At 37.2% G+C, this 22,599-nt stretch overlaps 2 protein-coding genes across 10 annotated transcripts in view; both read left to right on the forward strand.

Moving 5' to 3' along the window:
• The window catches only part of cobl (cordon-bleu WH2 repeat protein), a 106,573-nt gene extending 100,570 nt beyond the window's left edge, over positions 1-6,003 (forward strand). For 5 of the 6 annotated variants that reach the window (XM_079626306.1, XM_079626310.1, XM_079626309.1 and 2 more), the window contains 5 exons: positions 826-944; positions 1,543-3,314; positions 3,445-3,564; positions 4,313-4,585; positions 4,835-6,002. In XM_079626306.1, coding sequence (XP_079482432.1) covers positions 826-944; positions 1,543-3,314; positions 3,445-3,564; positions 4,313-4,585; positions 4,835-4,915 — 2,365 coding nt within the window. In that variant the 3' untranslated portion in view covers positions 4,916-6,002. Of the gene's footprint in view, positions 1-825; positions 945-1,542; positions 3,315-3,444; positions 3,565-4,312; positions 4,586-4,834 lie in introns of all 6 variants that reach the window. The other variant, XM_079626308.1, reaches the window with a different exon arrangement.
• Positions 6,004-12,100: 6,097 nt separating this feature from the next.
• grb10b (growth factor receptor-bound protein 10b) overlaps positions 12,101-22,599 on the forward strand; it is a 123,374-nt gene continuing 112,875 nt past the window's right edge. The window contains exon 1 of one of the 4 annotated variants that reach the window (XM_079625838.1): positions 12,101-12,189. The gene's annotated coding sequence lies outside the window, so the exon portion shown is untranslated. Of the gene's footprint in view, positions 12,190-15,096; positions 15,249-22,599 lie in introns of those variants that run through there. The other 3 variants (XM_079625840.1, XM_079625839.1, XM_079625841.1) reach the window with 3 other exon arrangements.

Below are 22,599 nucleotides of genomic sequence, written 5' to 3' on the forward strand. Positions count from 1 at the left end.
TCCACCACACCTGATCACACATTGTTTGAACTCCATAAGAAAGTGAGGGTAGGAGCAGGCTTCACTCAATGTATATGTTTATAAACTTTAAGAGTGCTGGCCTGGATAATTAGAATTCGTAAAGTAGGAAAGAGGCCGCACTATGCATAAATACTTTTGTTTGCACAAACGTGTTTCTCTTCACTGGCACACTGAAGAAGGCACACGTCGAAACGCGTTTGTGCAAATAAAAGTATTTATGCATAGTGCGGCCTCTTTCCTACTTTTTGAACTCCATAAGATCAATACGTTCATTGGACTTTTATTTCTCCGCTGGACAGGAATCAAAAGCTCTCCCAGGCAGAGTGGAGACAGAGCAAAGGTTTTATCTCTCTCATTCTCTCTGTTTATCAATTCATTCCCATAGTTCAGCCAGTCTCACGGTTATCCTTTTCCAGCCAGCCAGTGTTCATCCAGGGCTGACTGAGGAGTCTGGCTTTTTAAAACTTTGCTTTATGGAGCTGAAAGTGCTGACTACTCCAGATGTATGTGAACGGATTCTCCGCCAAAGCCGGCAGCCTCACCTCAAGCTCCTCGCTCCGGCTCTGTCTTCACTATAGGACTCCATACTCCATTCTCACGCTCTTTTGCATGCTACACCGAAGGCACAATATAAACTTAACTAGAAAAATATGCAATTTATTATTATTATTATTATTATACAAAAATGCAGTATAACCTTAAAGAGTATCGTGATACTAGGGACAGCTTTACTCAATTTGTTCACTTCTTTTAGTTGCTTATTTCAAATACATAACCAACTGAGATGCTTTATTGATTTTTCAGTAGTGGAAATATTCCGCGAGGACAGCAGTCAATCAAGAGACAAAAAGGATATGAAGAAGATCCAGAGATTACCGCACAGATACACCTTACTCTGGCCAATCTAGATGCAAATCTGTCAGGTAAATTACTCATGGATAAACTGTGCTTCCTCATTAATACTTTAAAGGGTCATGAAAACCCCCCTGTTAGTTTTCACCATGGTTTTTAAAATTAGGCTACTACAACATTGAGTGTGTTAAGCTGCGGAGTGGAGGGTGAATACAGGCAACACAACAGTGTCTTTTTTTCACTCTCATAGAGTTGATTCCCACAAATGCATGCTTATTCACCATTGCATGCAACAAAATGAACCAATATACAGCCATAACAGAAATTAATGCACAGCTGTTTACATTTGTACTCTGCATTGAAGACTCATCAATAATTATGAGATACTGGTGAGTCATCCTGTGATGTTGACACAATGAAGATTTTAAACCAAACATGTTGCAAAAAAAGCTTAAAATGAACCAATTTACTTAATCTACTTTAGTGTTTCATGATCCTTTAAAACATCTTCCTATTTTCTTCTTTCAGTTATCCATTCTGTGAATTGTTAGGAATTAATTTAGGTAAACATGTTTCCTGGCAGTTTAGTTATGGCCATACCAATAACACTGTTACCTATGAATTTGAAAATGAAATTGATTTACTAACTGTGTTTTTCCTGCATATTAGACATTAATCACTCAGGAGGAGCATCTATGTTTGTGGATGATGAAATACCTGTGTCCATTGTTGACATGGACATTCCAGTTACAACCATTGATGATGTTCTTGATGATGACCGGTTCAGCATGAGCGAGTATGAGGCAGAATTGTTGAGCAGCACGCAAAACATCACCAGCCAATCGTGTACACCATGTGAAGCTATCCGAAACAAAAACAACAATGCCTGCCTTACAGAGGAGAAACACAGAAATCCATCTCCAGACATAGAGAAGCAGTCAGTAGTGACTACACTCACAGTTATTGAGAAAACCACAAGTCCATTTCTATCCAATGAGAAGTTATCACAAGATGCTAAGCGCATAGACAATATGGAACAGAAGGCAGCCTTTAGCTCAGAGACTAAGAGTAAAGCTGAAACTGAAGAACTAAAGAGTCAGAAAAACTTTGTATCACAGAAGCCTGAAAGTTTTGTGCGTCCTGCTGTTCAAACCGTTCAAAAGGTTTCTGATGAGAGACTAAAATCTGCACCTATGGTCCAAAAGTTCAGAACAGAGACTGCTTATGAGGACAGGGCACCTATTACCAGAGTCCTAACAACTCAGGGTAAGATCACCCAAAGTTCAGTCTCTCGATTTGGAATGAAAACCTTCACAGTCATCCCTCCAAAACCGTCTGTATCCCAGACCAAACCTACAGGCTCTCTAGTCCTAGGTGCCATTAAGATTGATGAACAGGGCAACATGGTTACAGGGAAACAGATTTCCACTGGCCCACCAAAAAACGGCAATCTCGACGTGGACACTCGTGCAGAAAAATCCCCATTGGACAAAACCAAAGACTTTTGGAGCTCTGCAGAGAAGCAAGACCAATCAACTGCGACCAACCAAGGACCCATAGTAAACAATAGAGATACTGATGTGTTCAAATCCTTGATTGTGCCTGGAGTCTCTAAACTTTCACTGAAAACACCTCCTGAGGAAACACACAAAGAGGTCATTATATTGGAAAGGAAGTCCATATCTGTAGTGGGAAGTAAGCCTTCATTCCCAGAACCTCCAGAGAATCACTCTTTCACAGCTGAAAGGCGTGATCTTTCTTTTCTTATACCCTCCAGAAGAACCTCCAGCCAATATGTAGCTTCTGCCATTGCTAAAAACAATAGCATTTCCAATACTAAAGTAGTTAACATGCAGGCGCCATCAGAGTCCATTGTTGGTGTCAAAAAACCTGTCAATCTGTTTAATAATGAGGTTAAACCTACAAACATACACAAACCTACTACCACTTTCAAACCCACTGAAAATCATGTGCCTTCTTTTGGACATCCTAAATGCCTCCAAAGTTACCCTAGTCATGTTGCAGAAAAGCCAGCAAGTTCTGAGAGGATATGCATTATTGAAACAGGCACTCTTCATGGGGAAGACTCTCTCAAATCTCGGGACTCACATCCCTTAAATAACAAAATCCTGCCCTCAACACATGCGTCTGCTCACATTAAACACATGGAATCTTCCTCTGAAGAAGCCACATCAATCAATAAGTTCCCCGACACATCCTCTGCTCGAAAGACGCCAACAGACACCACACATCCACAACTTACAAAGAAGCCAGAGTTATACAAATCTGAGAAACTATCTGAACCAGACATGGGTAACATATTTGGACCAGTTAAGAAGTTTAAGCCTGTTATTTTTAAGTCTGCCCAAAAGGAAACTTCTATCCATAGCTCTCTAATGGAGTCCATTCAGTCTGGAGAGGGCATTGAACGCCTCAAAAAGGTAAACTATGAGTCACAGCATGAAAGTATGTTTATCAGCCTTCTAGAACATCATATTAAGCTGGGATTCTTAAAGATAATTTAATTATAATATAATATAAAATCATTTTATTACTTTTCACATTGTCCAGGTATCTGATATGTCTACCAGCAGCACAGTTAAGAAGCCATCTTACAATGATGCAGAGAACGAGCGTTCTGCACTTTTTTCAGCAATAAGAGCTTCAAGCAACTCTGCCAGACTGAAGAAGGTAAGTAAATATTAGTATGATTTAGGGCACAGTCACATAAGCAAAATTGAATGGGAAAAAAGGTCCATTGTCAATTGTGTAGCAATGCTCTAAATACAGCTCAAACAGAAGTCACTTTCAAACTAAAAAGCTTTCTGTTGGTCCACATGGCAAATTTGGTGACCATCTTTATCCCAATGTGAAGTTTTTGTGAGAATTTTTCAGCATCACACAACATTTCTGACCGCGCTGATTCCTATTGGAATGACTGGGTTTCACCCTCTAAAATCTTCTAAGCAACAGTAAATAATACAAATATCACACATCAGCAAAATTTCACTTTAAAACTAAGCAGCTTTCTGTTGGTCTGTAGATAAAAAATTGTTTTGACATGCAACTTTAAATGTTACCACACCTTTACACGACGAACAATATCATTATTCAAATTGTTCTTTCACTAAAAGTCCATCAGGCGAAATTTTTATTGTACAGATTCCCGTTAAGATTACTACGATTTTGTCCACAAAATTATGTAGAGCAAAGGTAAATGACCATGCCTTAGACAGCTTCATAGATTACATTTCTGGGGGTCGCCAATCACTGTACTGCAACATTAGAACCAGTTGGGAGATGGGTGGAGTGTTTGTTTGGGAAACCTGTTTGATAAACAATTGTTTGTTCATTTTTTCAAAAAACAAAATTGATTTACATGCAGCCTGGTTGTGATTGTCAGTTAACTATAAATAACACGTAATTGTTGTGCTTCTAGATCAAATCAGGAGCAGCTAAGGAGTTGGAGCAGCTCAGGAAGGTTGAGGAGGACAGAAATGTCCAGAGAGATGTTATCTCGCCTCCTCCCACTTCTCCTCTTGCTTTTGTGCCACCCCCACCTCCAGCTTTCAGTCCTCCACCACCTCCCCCTCCCCCTTCAGCTCCAGCCAAGCCCCCTCTAGTGCTGCCTGCTGGAGGAAACCCAGAGGTGGCCCGAGAGGCTCTTCTGGATGCCATTCGCTCAGGCTCTGGGGCTCAACGACTTAAGAAGGTAAGAGGCTCATTATTGGCCTCACTTATGAGATTTGAGTTAGATTTACTACATTTAGTATTTTACTATTCTTCCATACAATTATAGAAAACACAACAGGCATCAGCATACAAAAATGACAATAATTATGATAAACAAAAACAGTGATTTGTGTAAAAGGGGCTAATGACAACATATTTGGCAACACAAAGTATTTGTCTCTTGAATAAATGATACAAATATGTCAAATTAAGACTTTAAATTTTACAGGTCCCTGTCACACAGACAAGACGACAAGTGAATGGGAGACTTGGCACCATTCAGGCAAAATCACTTTCTTATGGACACTGAACCTTCACTGGATCACCGTTTGGTTTTCAAGAACTGCCAAATCTGGTGTTTTTGCATTATCTGCAACGGCATTAGCATAAATGTTAACACAATCCTCACAGCCTTCTTTATTTATAGTGATTTGCTGCTTCACATCCGTGCCAATACTAATTTGCTTAGTTTCAGGCAGATTATGTCCTGCTACTGACATGTAATTTTGACATTTGAAGCTCTTTGTTAATGCTGCTTGGAATTTGATAGTTTTTTTTTTTTTTTTTTCATATGTTGTCTGCCTAACTTCTACATTTCTATCAGTATTATACCTGAATACATTATACAGGTATTTGCTGTTGCAGTATAAGGTGGTGGTCTGCAATTTAATCCACCTGCCAATCAGAACTGTCTTCGGCAATATGCTTATTGATTCTTCTTTTTTTAAAGGAACACCAGTTGGTAAAATGGAAAACACTAAGATATTTTATTTAATTGTTAATATAAAGGTGTTTCTTTAAATGTTTTATTGTTATTTTTTAAATATTTACAGAATGATAATTCTGGAATGACCATTCTGCTATCTATTTCTATTAGAAAAGTGGACTATTGACAATGGACCACTCTTGACAATGTTTTTAAAGCATTGTAGATACACATGCCGTATATTTGACCAATACTAATGCACTTTTTGTAAAACTGATTATTTGGAAAACACTTGTAGATTATTTTAATAGCCTTATAGATACGGTATGATTGGACATAATGTAATCAATACCTTTTCAACAAACTGCTGACCAACTGTGATGTAGATCTGTCATGGTGCTTCAGCTTTAATTTATTTCATTGGGTAAATCATACACTACTTTATTTAGTGTAAATTGTTTAATTTTACACAATTTTTTTATGTTGTTCTTATTTATCATTATATGAGAGACCTGTACGGTTGTAAAAAAAAACACATGATACTAATATAGTACATTTCAAATCTGACACTAAAGCATTCGTGTAATGAATGAGATTTTTAAATAATGCTTTTGTAATGTACTTTTTTTTTTGGATTGCAGCACAAACTGAATCAGACTTGTACATCAATAAACTGTTGATTCATTCATATTTTCCTTGTACATTGCTTGATGATTGACAAATTGTATGCATACACTAAAAGAGATACTATCAATACTTTTTACAATTTCATAAATAGATTAATAATGTTGTCTGGAATCTGTAAACTTCATGTTATTGTTTAGTCTAGATGCCATAGTTTTTGCTTGTATTTTTGCAGTGTGTGCCATAGTGCTGAACTTTTAAGCTTAATAAAATAAAACAAAGCACCAAGCTGTAACTCAAGTGCAAAGGAATCAAAACAACAAGTTCAATAATAAATAAATAGTAAAAATTCTGAAATATTCCTAAATACATTTCTATTCATTCCAGTTTAAGACTGGACTGGTCACATTGTGACCTGTGTTCTTGCTGCTTTACATGTTTTCTCTTTAAACCGCATGGTATGGTACCCATCACAAAACTGTATATGTTTTAAAGTATTATGTTAGGTTTACATGTCAAACAACTTGCCAGCAGATAGGACAACATTTTTAACGCACTAATACATGTTTTTGAAGGTTCATGTCCTGTCAGGAAAAACTGTCTTGTCATTCAAGAATTTATAGCTCTTTCACCACGTCTCTGTTTATAACTCAACTTGTTCATCTTGCTCTCCAGCTGTCTCTGACAACGGTTCTGGCATATGTTTGGACAATGGCCATGAAAGCGTTGTATTCTCCATATGATGAACAAAACTGTGACAAAAAGGCTTTTTGAGACAGCCCTTACTGGCTTGATAGCTTAAGGACACAACCGATAATGGTGAGCAACTTTCCTTTGAGGCTGATTGAAATGATAAGCTTGAGCTACAAAACGGTTGGATGAGGATTTCACGGTTTCACCTAAAAATTTCCCTAACCCTTGAAATTACAGTGGTTCCCACGATTAAGAAATTCACCTCAGAATAGTCATGGAAATTTACTGGCTGACTGGTGTGGAAATCCTGGAATCTCTAAAGGTGATTTGCAAAATACTTTATGTCCTCCTGTATTGGTGTTATTGATCGTAAGTAAACACTTCGGCTAAAATCAAGCAAATTGATGTCATTTCAGACCTGATAGCCAGATGTTTTATAGAAAGTTATGTTTAATCAGCTTAGGTCTGCTTAGGCTGAGGTCTGCTACCTGATTTGAGCCCGAGGGAACCCGAAACCGGTTTAGCAAGGTTTTGATAGTTGTTTTTTTTGTATGGTGTCTCAAAATTAGATAGCACATGCTTGAAGAGGTCACACTCTCCTGTTAGGGCTTTAACTTAATGCCCACACAGACCTCTATAAAAAAGCCATTCCCAAACCAATGGTTATGAGGTTTTACCAAAAGTAGAGATGCATTTACTGGCAATGGTTAGATCAGTCTTCAGATGGATGACAACATCAGCACTCATGACTCACAAACAATTCCTATGTTTCTTGTAACTAGAATTAATTATTAACTCTAACAAGCTATTAATGGACAGCCACCTCGTGACAGACTCCAGTATTATCAATTGCAGTTTAGCTCAATCCGTATAAAAGAGTGTTATGTGTTATCCAGGCGTTTGAGTCAAGTCAAGTCACCTTCATTTATACAACGCTTAACAATATAGATTGTTTCAAAGCAGCTTTACAGTGATTATAGGAAATTAAAGTAACAGATTGTTTTGGCTTTACAGCAGCTCTAAGAAAGTTATTGTCCTGCTAAGTAAGTTAGTTTTTGATTGATTCACTTCCATTGCAAAGATCATTAGTTATTAACTTAGTGGCCGCTTACACGACACCGTTTTAACTGAAAAAAGAAAACTTTGAATGTGTTCTGGGCGTTCATTTGCACGACAACAGTGTTTGGTGGCTCGAGAACGCAAACTTTGAAATAGGTTCCAAGGTACAAATTTGCAAGAATGTTATGATGTATGATTTGTATGTCTGACAAATTGTAATTTTGACTCACTAATTTGTTACTCTCTAAGTGCATACTTAAGTCTATGTGTGGTGGGTGCAAAAGATTTTAAAAAAAATTCCTCATATCCAAGAGATCCCTGTTGAAATGCACTATTGTGCCTCATTCGGCTTCATAAACCATCCTCTCTTTCCTATATTAATGTGTTATTACGTATTTTGGCAGAGCCCATGTGCTCTGAGGGTTGTGGGATGTCTATCTCTGGGCAGGCTCCTCCTCGTCTTGATGGGGTAATCCCCTCTATGGCGGATGGCAGTAAATTCTTCCCCTCCCACAATCCCTCTGTTGGTCAGAATTCCAGCTCGTTTGTGGCCATTATGATATGTGTTACGAAACTACAAAATGACTGTTTGCTTCCAAACCAGGACAGCCATAAGTAAAGGAAAACAAACTCAGATCAAAGGTCACAGTGGTTATTTATACATGCATAAGATAGAGATGCATCATTATTGTACAATAATTTATGGACGCGGATCAGCAGGTATTCTAATCTGGCCTTCTGTGTACAAACTGTGTACAGATTTGACCCATGGAAATCACACAGGACTGAGTTTATTTGACATTTTGAGGGATTGAAATGATTGTAAGTATACAAGTAACTAAACATGTTTGAGTTAACTGTGGAATAGGGAACAGACTGATTTTTTATGATTTTTATACAATATTATACAAATGAGCTTTCACCCAAAGTGTGATCTATGTGTCATGGGCTCACTGGGAGGTAAAACAAAGCCCTAAAGAAAAACTTAGGAGTAAACAACGTAGAAGGAAGAGAAGTGTGGTTAAAAATAAAGATTTCAAAAAAAAATTTCTCCTCTCACAGTGATGCCATTTTGGGTTCCGTAAAGAATCTGTCATTGAATATTTATTAAAGGTGCTCTGTGTAACTTTCGGCCCTCTGGCAGTAAAAGAAAACAAAACAAAACTGCATGCATTTTGTGGAAGAACACTGTTTTGGTTGTGCTTCGGCTCGTGACTGTGCTGAATAATATGACCCTTCATAATAGGTAATGATTTACAATGAACTCTGTTAGAGTGTTATATGGCAATTTATTTGTTCGGTAAAATATCTTACTCACCTGTTGAGCAATAAAAACACCATATCCACGTCACTTGTACATTTCAAATGCCAAGCCAATGTTGATTCTCTTTTATTGCAAGCTCTGTCATGTTCTGTTTTTGCCAGCAGACTCTGTTCTACATTAAAACAAAAAAACAAAAACGTGTGATTTCTTGGAGGATAGAAATTGAACTGCTCCATGTCAAATTTTCTTGCTCGTTGTGACAACTTCGCCTATTCCACTCCCACACCATAAACTCCTAAACGTAGCCGGAGCAACTTTTCTTTATGTACGGATATGACGAGATATGCACAGGCGAGTGTATGTGATTTCCTGTAAAAAAAAAACATCCCGAGGTCTAAATTATAAATACTTATAAAAGGCTTACCATAGTGAATCAGGGTAAAACAAAAGCACGTGTTGGAAGAAGGATTAATGATGTTGTTTTAGTGTGAAGAACAATCTAAAAAAAACTTTATTTTCCTCTACAAAGAACCTTCACTCTTAAAAATTCTTCACAAACTTTTGTGATTTCCATCTATTGTGTCGAGTTGTTGTATATGAGACTACTAAATGCATCATTTTAGCATCCACTCTTAAAAATAACAGTTCTTGGATTGGAAATGAAATCTATGGTTCCATAAAGACCTTTAACATCGAACATTTCCAATTCATAACATGTTCTTTAGGGAACCTAAATGTTTATTTTATGGCATCACTGTGCCTTTTCGGAACCTTTATTTCTAAGAGTTACTAGTTCAATGGAAAGGATCCATGAATGTTAAAGGTTCTTGGAACCATAGATGACAACAAAGAAGTTTTAATTTTTAAGAGTGAATGCTAAAATCCAAGAGAACTGAGTAGTCTCATAAACAACAGCTTGACACATCTGATGGAAGTCACAGATGTTTGAATGGGTTCATGGAAGATTTCCAGCCCGATCTCATGCAAGTGCGTATCTATACCACGAATGTTATTTCTCGTGCCATTTATACGTATATACATATATTGCAAAACCCATTTTTGGCGTATATATGCCAAATTTCCCGTCCCGTCCCGTATAAATTTCCTGTGTGGAAATAACATTCGTGGTATAGATAGGCTACGCACTTTCGTGAGATCGTGTTGAGATTTCTGACACAAAACTGGATTTAATTATATTTGGTTGAATAACTTAAGCTTAAATGGCCAACATGCACTTTTTTATAAACTCCATGAAATGAATATGGTGGCTTTTTGTTATATTCGAGGCCATCCGTCTACTCTTAAATTTTTTGAAAGTTAGCTTAGCATACATGCACATTTAAAATTTACAATTTCTCTTCCAAGAAATGATGCCACTTGTTGCAATAGGCATAAAGATTTTTGCTTTCTAGAATGAATAATACTTACTGCCTCTGACTAGCTATAGCAACCAAATCGTGTTTCATGACTGTGAGGTAAAGTAAAGGGCCTGTCTTCTAATATCTAATATCTCTAATTCATTACAAATGAAAAATAAAGATTTGAATTAGAACCAAGCAGCATGCAGTGTGATGTCATATAGTATAACTTTTTCAAGTCCTTTATTTCTAGTTTCAACGTTCTGTGGATTTCAAGAACCCAGAATATAATACGCTGATCTGGGCTGCGTTTCCCAAAATCATTGTAAGCTTAAGTTGATCATAAACAATTACCACCAATGGTCTCTACGATCAACTTAGGCTTACGATGCTTTTGGGAAATGCAATCCCTGGAGAAATGAATCTCCAAAGAATCATATAGCCAACCCAAGAACCTTAAACAACAACAAAATGTTTCTTCAGAAAACGGGTTATTTGCTGAATGTGCTTCAAAAGACATTGTAGAACTTGAATTCAATTTCAAACTCTTTAGAACTCTGTTCTAGCCTTGCTTTCTGATAATTACTGTATACCCATCACATAGTCTGAGCCATTAGCTTGATTTAACAGGCACTCTTATCATCATCATATGCCATCAGCCTTTTCAAAAATAACAACTTACAGAGGAGACATGATAACATAAATAAACAAATAAAGTCTACAAGACAACAGACTGTATGCTTGAATGGGTAAAATAAAATGGGGTGCATTTTTCTTTGATTACTCATGCTTTTAAACCTTTTTTTTGCGTGTGTTCTTAACACGACAGTGCCTTGTCTAAATGAAATGCTTTGATAATAAATGAGTATTAAACAGGTTAAACAATTAGCACACTCAATATCTCTAGCACTGAAGCTGTCCTTTATCAAGATGCTGCGCCTCCTGGATAATAAGTGAAATCATCATATTCACAATATCAGTCATGCACAGATTGGTCATAGCCTTAATAACAGTGTACATTTTGAGATTTTTTGATGGCATATTATACAGGCACAGAGCCTAGCTTAGTCAACAATATTGATGTCCCTCTACTCACTGTCAGAAGGATCACCTTTAAACTTATTTGGGGAAAACTCCAGTAACCTTTTGGACTGCTTTGTTGTACCAGGTAAGGAAAGGATAATACATTTTACTCATTGACGTGCAGCCTATGAAGGAAATGCAAAGATTTGTGTATTAGTTTAACATTTTATCCAATATATTAAGACATTATGGACATCATTTACTGGGTTTTAGGAAATAATATTTAATGGGTTTAATTGTAGTAGGTTAATAACTATATTTTAGCAGAAACTGTTCTGGTAGTTCTACTGGTCATATGTGTCTAATTACAGTTGGAAAAACAGTCAAATAAAACGTGTAGCCTACTGAACGGAAAGTTGCTCAATGACCTTTTGTACACGACCCATCAGAAACAATATCTGGTAAGATTAAACCCATGAGCACGTGGGGGCGTGCTTAATTGCCAAGAAAATAATATAACGTTAATGTTTAACGAGTAGAGAGCAAAAAAAATCAATGTGAAACGTGTTTTTTGTGTGTGTGTGTGTACACACAGCCATGTTGTCAGTAATGCTTTTACCGTGTGTAGTACTCAGAGCTGTGTCACGCGCTAAGCTTATTCAACGCACACATTGGTTCGCGCGGGGGTCTGGCCAGAACGCGAAACGCTAGTGGCTGATGACGGGGTGGTGTTGCCCGGGAGTGGGCGGGGTCTGGCATGAGTGGGCGGAGACTTTAGATACTGACAGCGTCCAGCGCAGCAGCCACACATACACATTTACAGTGAATAAGGAACGGTTTGTCTCAGCTATAGAAAGGTAAGCGATTTTAGTTCACACTCCTATATTGTTTTAGAAACGAGCGTTCACACCAAAGTTTGATATGTGAGTGTGCACTGAGGGGGAAACGGGTGTAGGTTGCCCGGTTGCCCTAAAGAAGAACTTGTGAGTAAATAAGACCAGTGGGCGAGAGAGGGCTGAGAGGTGTGGCTTCTGTCCTAAAATCCTAGAGAGTAAAGAAAACTTCAGTATTGCAGCAGCAGAGTCAAATTTTGTATAGCAATAATACACAGCTTGTAATTTACGCTTTAAGATCACCTAAAATGGACTCCACGTGGTAATTAAATGGTCTTATTCCGTTAAACCTGGGAATTGATTTGCTCCTACAAAACCCCTTTTTAATTGTTTGATCGGGTAAAAAAACAATGTAAACCTGCCTGTTACCGCTTTATCACATTGTAGAAATGTAACATGTAAAAAATAACACAACAATAGCCATGCCGAAAGTAAAAGAACACCCTCGTAACTAGATAGGTCTTACATGTAGCCTAGTGCGAACGTGCAAGTGATGAAACTGGTGCTTCCATAAACATACAAATAAATAATCTTAACGGGAGGGATGTAAATATTTCATGTTTTATTCATGGATTTAATGTATATTTTGCCAGATGATGTGAGTATTTTTATGGTAAAAATAAAATTTTATAAAATTCGTTGCAGCTGTTTTTATAATTACATTTTACAATGACAAAGATATTTTTAACAGCTCAAAAACGTTGGCATTATTTAATCAAATATACAGTTAGGAACTCTAAAATATGCAATCACCAAAATACCGTTCTGTAATACTTCATAATTGTTATTTTTATTAGGCTTATTTATTATTATCATTGTTGTTGTTGTTATTAGGGGCCAAGCACCGATGGTGCGTAGGCACCTATTGTATCCGTTAAGTGTTCTTCTTCTTCCGCTCTTTGAAGTCTATGGCAGCCCATAGAACCGTAGCCTATGGTAAAAAGTTGTGATAGCTGGCAGACAGCATTAAGCATATATAAATTTAGGAGTCTCTAACTCAATCCCTCTATGCCACACCAACTGTCCAAATTTCACTTACATTTATGCTAATAACTTTTGAACAGTAAGGGCAATAAACAATCATTTTTTCCATAACATCATGAAATTTTTTCTGGCATTTAGAATTTTCAGAAAAACCTACTTTTTCAAACACGTTAGACGGTTCGTCCAATTTTCACCAAAATTGGATCAGACCTTCTTCAGACCATGGTGACAAAAAATATGGAAATCAAGTTGATTCGTCAAGCCGTTCTTGAATATCTCACTAGCCAAAATGAAGAGCATGCCAAAATGGATGTTAGGCTATAGCTACTCTGCAGGTCTGAGGGTGCCTGCACAGTTTTGGCCCAGTGCCACTTAGAAAAAAATGCTCTTTTTACTTATTACTTCTGAACGGTTTGGCCAAAAATCACAAAAACTCTTTACATTTGTTATAGCATGCCGAGTCATATGATAACCGTTTTAGATGGTGCCAATTTTGAATTTTGTCGGAAAATACCGGTAGGCCTACTATATTTTACGAAGACATTGGCGTATCGTTATGAAACCCTGTAAGTGTCATCGCCAACCATGTCCTGCTGGTACTCACAACGTTTCAGGGATGTGCCATCTTGTGGTCAAGAATTATAATGAAATGTCCAAAAATGCTAATAGCTTTTGATAAATGTTGTCTTTTGTAATGAAACTGGTCTTAATAGATTACTTGGGTCATGCTGAGAACATAGATACAAATTTTGCCATAGTCGTCCAAACTTCCTTTCTGCCATTTTGATTTTCATGAAAATTTAATCAGATCATCCTCACACCTTGCTGACGGAAAACAGAATTCAAGTCAATTCATCAAACCATTCTCGTTTAACATGAGGAATTCTACAAACACACCAATATGGACGTGAGGCTATATCTCTGCAACGCTTTAGCGTATTCTGACCAAACTTGATGTGTGTTATGACTATCATGACCTAAGTGTACCTGTACAATTTTGGCACAGTGCCAACTAGTGGTCTAAAAAATAAAAACTATTTTATTTTATTTTTTTTATAACTATTGAACAGTTTGGTCAAACATGTTTGGACATAAACAATCTAAAAAATGTGTCACCCAACAATGAGTGCACCAGACCAATTTGGTGTTAGTGCCACCTAGTCAAAAGTAATAATCAATTATGTCACCTAAATGTAACAAAAGATACAGTAGTTGTATCTGTATAATGAGATGTTTTACATGCTTCCTTTTGTGGCGCTTTGGCATAGATATCATCTTTTAGAAGGCCAAACTGGAAATAAAGAGAGGCCAAACAAAAAAAAAAACAAAAAACAAAAAACATTTCTTTCTTCTGTGGATCATAAAAGAAGATAATTTAAGAAATGTAGTGGAAGTCAATGGTCACCAAAATTGTTTAGTTACCAACATTCTTCAGACTATCTTCTTTCTGTTCTGCAGAAGACAGGAGGGTTCAAAGAGGTTTGGAATAACATGAGGGTAATTAAATAATGGCAGCCTGTTTTTTGGGTGAACTATTCACTTAAACAGCTCTGATCATATGACTATTTACATCAGTTAAAATGTTCAGTTAAATCAGGACTGTCTGCACATTCATTTATAGTGGACAACTGTGTAAAATACTTCAACAATATCAAACTTACAGTAGATAACAAATGTTACCGGTGAGATTAAATGGGTTAAAAAACATGAGGTTTTGTAGATCCTCTGATGAGGAATACAACAAGGTCCTGTTCTAGGTCCTATTTCATTCTCAGGTTTCTCCACTGACGGGCTGAGACTAAAGACACGGTTCAGTTTGAGGATGAAGCTTTTAAGGGTGGGGCTATTGGAAGAGGAGGAATTGTTTGCTGTGTATTGGAGGAAGTCAGATGAGAGATAGATACATTGTGGATGCATGCATTGGGATAATAGATATCCAGAAGCAGGAGCAGTTATGGAAAAGCAGTCTGGTAATACTCAGTGTGCATTTAACTCTCTGTGACCGGGCTGACGCAGGGCTTTACACACGCCAGACACCGGTAAGTTCGAATCCATAAATGCTTTTAAATGGGTCCACAATGATTTAAACCCCTTTTTATAGAGCATGACAAAGTTAAAAAGCTTTGAGTGGTGATTCATTCACTGTGTAGTGCTGAAGGAGTGTCGAAGGGGGGTTGTATTTGTGGGGAAGGTTTGTGTTGAAGTGTTTTGCTCATTAATCCATTAATCCAAGATGGAAATGCAATGTAGAAACATTATGTTCTGAGTTCTTTCCATCCTCGTGGACAGTCACATCATGTATTTATCTTGGCCAGGACACTCCTCTAAAAGAGACTGTAATCTCATGAAGTTAAATAAAGGCTAAATTAAAAATTAAAAAAATAAACTTTCTGACAACCTTTATGAGACAACTAAGATTGAGCTGCTTCATTAACCAAAATACCTCTAAAACATATTTTTTCAATGAATATGTTTTAAATTTTGATGATTTCTATATACCTGCTTGCTAATTGTCATACGGCAGTTTCTTGTAAGTCCTTATGGTAAGATATTGAACATATACATATAACAGATTTTTGTTCTTATAATCAGCTAATTATTGATATAATATATGTGTTGTATAATTTTCTGTGTGTTGTTTAATGCAATGTGATATGATGGTTGTCTAGATCGATGCCTTTAACTGGACTGTTTTTGCTTTTGTGATGGAGTTACATCAGACCTAGTAACAATTGTGCAATTGTACATGCTTAAAATAATTATTACACATTAAAAGGATAGTTCACCAATTCTGTCATCAGTTACTCATGCTCATTCATCTTTGAAACACAAATAAAGACATTTTCAATGAAACCTGATAGATTGATCTCCCTGTTTAGGCTGTAATTTACATATAAACATAGTCCAACGGCTCCAGGGGGGTTAATAAAGGCCTTCTGAAGCGAACCTATGAGTTTATGTAAGAAAAATATTCATATTTAACTCGTCACAAAGTAAAATTCTAGCTTCCGGTCAAACGGCCATACGCAGTCTAGTTACGCCTGAAGCACAACTTACGGAACTTGTGACGTCGGAAGTAGCGTAGTGTGTCATTGCATAGCATAAATTTTACGTCGCATTACTCGCACAAGTTGTGCTTTATACTTAAATACTCTATGTGTTGATCAGTAGTATAGAATAAAATATACTAAATTAAAACTGTTATTAGGCTACACCCTGCAGGCCATCCCAATTGTTTGATAATAGAAAATATTCCATTCAGCTGCTTTGGCATCTTGTTTTCACGATTTAGGTAGCCTATGAAAGCCAGTAAGTGCCAGAATGTTCAAATAGTAGGCTAATTGAACGTGAATTCTGACTTTAGTTTTCTTTTTACCCTTTAATACCACATGTTTTGCAAGTAAACGCCTACTGCTATGATTGGGAAACAGCATTGCATATTAAAATACACATGTGGAAGTGTTCTGAAAACTTCCGGTGTTGAAAAATGGCAACCGGTGAAATTCAGCCATACATGTTTGTGCCAGAGTCTGATCCCGAATTATAAGAAACAACTTGCGCCTCAAATACCAAGGATGCTCCAGTTTGTGACAGCGTAGTAATTAATCATCTTTATTTATTTTTATCCCTTATGTTTTTGTGAGGTAGCTATTACATTATTAGCATTTAACCGAAGACATTACAAAATGGTGTTTATCTCGTTAGTTAAAGCATTTGCCAACAGTGAAACGTTTAAATGTGTATTGCATATGCTTTATAAGTCTTGGCTGTTATTGGCAAGCAAAGTTTAAGTAGCTTACTTGGAAATGACCACAGTTATAGTTGATAAAGGATAATTTACGTTGTTTTGTGTAAATTAATTATGAATAAATCTACCATCGTTTGTCGCACTGTCGTTCTCATTCACCATTTGCAGTAAAGTGAAAAACATACCTTCATGTTTTAAATAAAATGAAAAAAGATTATCTAAATAGCTTGACATCAATACTCTGCAGGTGCTGCGATCTGGAACTTTAAAAATAAAGTTCTTCCACACTTTCCTAATGTTAGGATCATAAGGAAGGCAATGCAAAGACTCCTTTTCCATAATTTGGCACTGCACAATCTCTTGTTTTGTTGCTTGAGTAATCCTGTGATTGCATCACTCTCGTATTTACACTCTCGTATTTACTCACCTCCTACTACATGCGCAAATCGTTGGGCTGGGCTAATGAGGCAATGATGTAGAAGTAGGCATTGATTTTCTTCTGCAGAGGCGATCTTTCGTTGCACTATGACATCATACTGAGAAAATATGAAACGAACAGTTTTGGCAGCTTGGTTTCAATAAAAGCAGTTTTTGGACTTACAAGGATATTGTATATGTCTTATATGTCAAAATATCAAGGAAAATTAGATTTCTCAATCCATACAAATTCCAACATATGGACAAATAGGTCTTGACTTTACTCCAACCACAAGATACTTGCTGCAAAGGGAATTGATCATGAACCTCATGGCCGCCACTTTCAATGGCCGGTCGACTTCATGGACGCATTCCATTCTATCTTGCGTCATTTTGCTATCATTCATAGTTTCCTATACAGTGTTAATACCCCCGGACTGAGTCGGGGTTGTGACACTATAGACCCAAGCCTGGACACCATAGTTCAGCCAGTGGAAATCCCTGCTGTTCATTCATTCAACTATTATGTACATTGAGTTAGTGACTGATAAGGGATGATTATGGGTGCTGTGGTCAGAGCGATCTGTCCTAGTGCTTAATGATACCACTTTTCACTGGATCAGGCTGTCCGTTGCATACTGAACTAAAGTTTTATGCAACTCATCATTGGTGTGCTTACGTCTTTCTTCCTGGCTTGTCATGTTTTTTTTTTTTTACTTTAGTACTGGATGAACTGTTTCTTGCATGTCCTGGAAGTTTAAGAGGGATTGCATTTTTCCAACCCTACTCAAATGTTTTTGTTCTTGACTAGACTGAAATGTTCCCATCTTTAGTATCAACATTTAGTCATCATACAGTTGTCATGGTGAGTTTGACCCAGAATTAGTATTGCTGTGATTATTATTCTGCTGCACGGAGCTTCACAGACTATGTCTTTTGCAGTCATGTTGTGTTGGAATTACTGTAATTACAAGATAGCAACTCAGCGATTCTACTTGTAGGAAATGTCCTTGGATTTGTTACTGTGGCAACAATCATAACACCAAAATGGATCTACAGTTTGTGTCACTTGGTTGTTAATGACAACACATTAGTTAACCACTATGTTAATTCACTTCTATATGTGTGCACAAATTGTTTAAGAACAAAGCAAGCACACAATTACCATTAACTATAATCAAATGACGTATCAAACAGAAGGAACCAACTGTGGATGCCATTGCCCTTTTGCTTCTATCACGTTACGACACTGTCAAGGAGAGAAATCGACGAGCTTTCCAAGTTGTAATTATGAATCCATTGAAGACCTGAATGGTTCTTAGTCGGAAACACAAAGTAATTTAGATGATGTGAACACTCAGTTAATGTCTACAGTAGTTCAAATGTATCATGAAAAACACTCCACGCAAACTGCTTACCCAATACTGTGAATATTTATGTAATCAAAATGGATGTGAAGTTTCTTTTTTAGATATTTATTCTTTTGCATCTTTTTTTTTATTGGAGAGACTTAAAGGGATACTTCAGCATTTAGCATTAAGCTTTGTATCAGTAGAAAACCTGTAGTATTTTCGAATTACCATGCTTTCCTCCCTCACGTCCACCTGAGACGAGAGATTTATGTATTTTTTGCCTGGAAAAAATCCTCCGATGACGAGGATTTTTTGGCCAGAGGCTAGAGACTACAGCCAGTAGTATTAGCTAGTTCTGCATGTTTTCAACCTGTCCATAGAGGCTGGGATCTCACTCACAGAATGTACAAATAGTGTCAGCTATCTTTTTTTGGAAGCTAAGCTAACTGGCTCTTGTTCTGTGGAGAAAGCTGAGTAGTAGGGGTTACCATACATCCTTTTCCCCGTCCGGCCGTCGAGATCGTCCAAAATGTCCGGGATTTGGCTTTTGCTTTCTACAGTTGCCATTAATTGTTTACATGCACACCTTTTGTTTCAATCTAACTGAATTCATTCTGATTGGTGAATCTGAATGTAGTGTTTGCATGAACGCTAAACAAGTGATCGGTTGATATGCGTTTGAGCATTGCTAAGAAAATTCCCGCTCCTCCCTGAGAGATAGCCTACGAGACCGGTGCGTCTCACAGGTGCCGCTCATCAGTAATCACGCCACTGGCCTCGCGTCCTTCTCCCCTGGCCCTCAGCCGTGTCCTGCTCGCCACAGTAAACATAATGAATGGCGACTGCCGACTGTAGAACGCAAAAGCTGAATCCTAGACATTTTGGGCCAATTCCGGACAATCCCGGGCAGACTTGTCACAGAGACTCACGATAAAATGGCGTCTTTTAATTTTCGAGTCAACTAGTAGCCTAGCCTTGTTGTTTAACTGCGCTCTTACCGGTAGGAGTGGCCTCGTAGGGCAGTGAAGCAAGTGCATTCTGGGAGTTGTTGTCTTTCATCCACATGAGCCAAAAAAACATTTTCTGGCTTTTCTCAGTCTAGTAGGCTCCAAATTCAAAAATAATTTCACATTTCTACTACATAAATGACCCATTTTAAATACACATTCATCTTTCCAGGGGTAAAGTATCCCTTTAACTCGTCAACAAAAACTGTAACATTTTAATTCAACCCACATTTATTTTTATAGCGCTTTTCCCAATACATATTGTTTCAAAGCAGCTTTACAGAAAATGCATGCGTCTACATTACAAGAGTAATCTGTTATCAGAGGGGACTGTGTCCAAGTAATGTATTTCATACAAAACATCATAGCTAACATCATGTATTTATTTTAGGCAGTAACAGAGTAACATTGAAGTAATTATTACAAGTTGTGAACATAATGATTACAATAGACTATATAGAAAATGTAGCATTGGTGCATGTTGATTCATTCAGAGTTTGCATCATCTGAGTTCCTTGCAGGGCTTGGAGTCGTCTCTTCACAGGTGTTGGGTTATTTGAAGTTAAGAGGCTGGATCCAAACTGGAGCTGACATACTCTCTAGTTACCTCAGGATGGGCATCCCGAGACAAAACAGAAAATCAAATGGAAAATAATTAATGTAGCTGCTGTTCATAACATTTCAAGCAAAGATAATCATGTGCATTTGATCTGATATAACTAGAGTACAAGGTTATGAGATGTATTATGTTAATGCTTGACTAAAGAGATGCGTCTTTACTAGTCTAGTTTTAAACTGGGATAGTGTCTCTCAGCCCCGAACATCGAAGGCTATTCCAGATTTTAGCAGCCAAATGTGAAAACGCTCTCCCTCCTTTAGTTGACTTAGATATCGGTACTAGCAAAAGTCCAGAGTTTTATGACCTTAAAGAGCTTGTAGGGCGATAGAAAATCGGTTAAATACTTATAGGTCAGTAGCAATACTTTGTAAACGATAATGATAAAATTGGTGTTATATGATCATATTTTCTTGACCTAAGAACTCTAGCAGCTGCATTTTAGGACTAACTGTAGGATGCAGGACAACCACCTGGTAGTGCATTACAGTAATCCAGTCTTAAAGTCATGAATGCATGAACAAACTTTTCTTAATCAGAAACAGATAGAATGTTCCGTAGCTTAGCAATATTTCTGAGGTGGAAGAAGGCTGGTTTTCTAACATATGTAATATGATTTTCGAAAGACAAGTTGCTGTCAAATATAACACCCAGGTCTTTAACTGTAGAGGATGAATTAACTACATCTTTCTAAATGCTAAATGTATTCTAAGAGATTATGTGTACAGGTTTTTGGTCCAATAATTAATACCTCAGTCTTATCTGAATACCCTAAATACCCTCTCGAAACAAAAATCCTTTTTCGCTTTTCCTCCCTTAACTCGATGTGAAACATGGTTTGGACGTGTTCATTGCCGAAATTAAAGAGCGAACTAACTTAGCCCACCCATACAGCAAACATGTGCACAACTATAAGAGCTTCAGTCCCATTCTTCATTCAGATTGCATAATAGCCTGTTCCTCGTTGTCCAATGAATCTCTCATCCAATTAGTGATTGTCCATGTTTCCAAAAGCTTTTCTCCCTGGTTGCCCATTCAGCCATCTGATTACATGACGCTTTCTTATAGCGTCCTCTGCGCAGTCACTCCAAAATAATGGAGTTGCCCATTAATAAAGAAATCAGGATGAGCAACTGAGGTGTGACCGTTGTCCTGTCGACCAGTGCCTCATTTAGAAGATTCACATGAAAATCATGGGCATACTGAATTAGTTACCATCTTCGTAACATTTTTATTATTCAGCACTGGTTCTTGCGAATCTTTTGCAAATGTTATTGCTTGTCGAGATTTATGAATAGAGTAAATTAACACATTCCCTAGATTCATTCCCAAGGAGTGGCAGGAACTTCCATTGCTATGAAGGAAACTCCACTCCCACTTGACCACTTGATCAGGTGACTAAGCCCTGGGTCCAAGATTATTGACCCCTGCAACTTGTCTTGTGTTAATTTTATAAAAAGGAAAAAATATTATTATTTTTTACAGTGAAGAGAATCTCCCTTACTATCTTGTTCTCTCAAATGCTATATTAACAAAGCAGCAGAATATGGTTGTCACATCCATTGTAAATGTGGTTGTCAATCCCAAACACTGGTTGTGAGAGTAAAATGAAGCTAGGTATCACTGCTCTGTTGCAATTTCAAAGGGTGTTTGTTTTGAGAGATAAAGTTGTCAAACAGCCCAATTTTTGTTCTCTTAGTATTTCTGTCTTTAATAACCTGCATGTATGTACAAGCATCATGACACAGAGCTCATTCTTGTGTAATAAAACACACACAAAAAAGTGATCTGATATCTAGGGCTGTCAAAAAAGTTATTTTAGAAAATTTCAGCTTCTCCTTCAAGAGATATAGTGGTGTTTGGGTGAGTACATCTGCAGCCTTAAATAATGTCTCCTATATGTGTCTTTAAAAAAAGGCTTCCACCATGTCATAAAATCATGGATATGAAACGTGTGAAAGACAGGTACTAGATCAGGGCAATAAACCAACTGACCCCGATTTGGAATCAAAAGTTAATAATGTGCCTCAAGTTAAAAAAAAGGAAAAGGAAATAAAGACTCACTATGATCAAATGTAGTCTTGATGGGACAGGGCAGTTCTCCACAATTCCCTAATTTTCACATCAAATAATATATGAGTCATGCCAGTGTCTAGTGTCCCTAGTCCACATTCAAATATTAGTTTAGTATATAACTTAGGCTTTTGTTTTACTGCTCCTGGAAATCCAAATTTTTAGGGAGAGTTCCAG

This window comes from Phoxinus phoxinus (genome assembly GCF_949152265.1).
Source record: "Phoxinus phoxinus genome assembly, chromosome: 10".
NCBI lineage: Eukaryota > Metazoa > Chordata > Actinopteri > Cypriniformes > Leuciscidae > Phoxinus > Phoxinus phoxinus.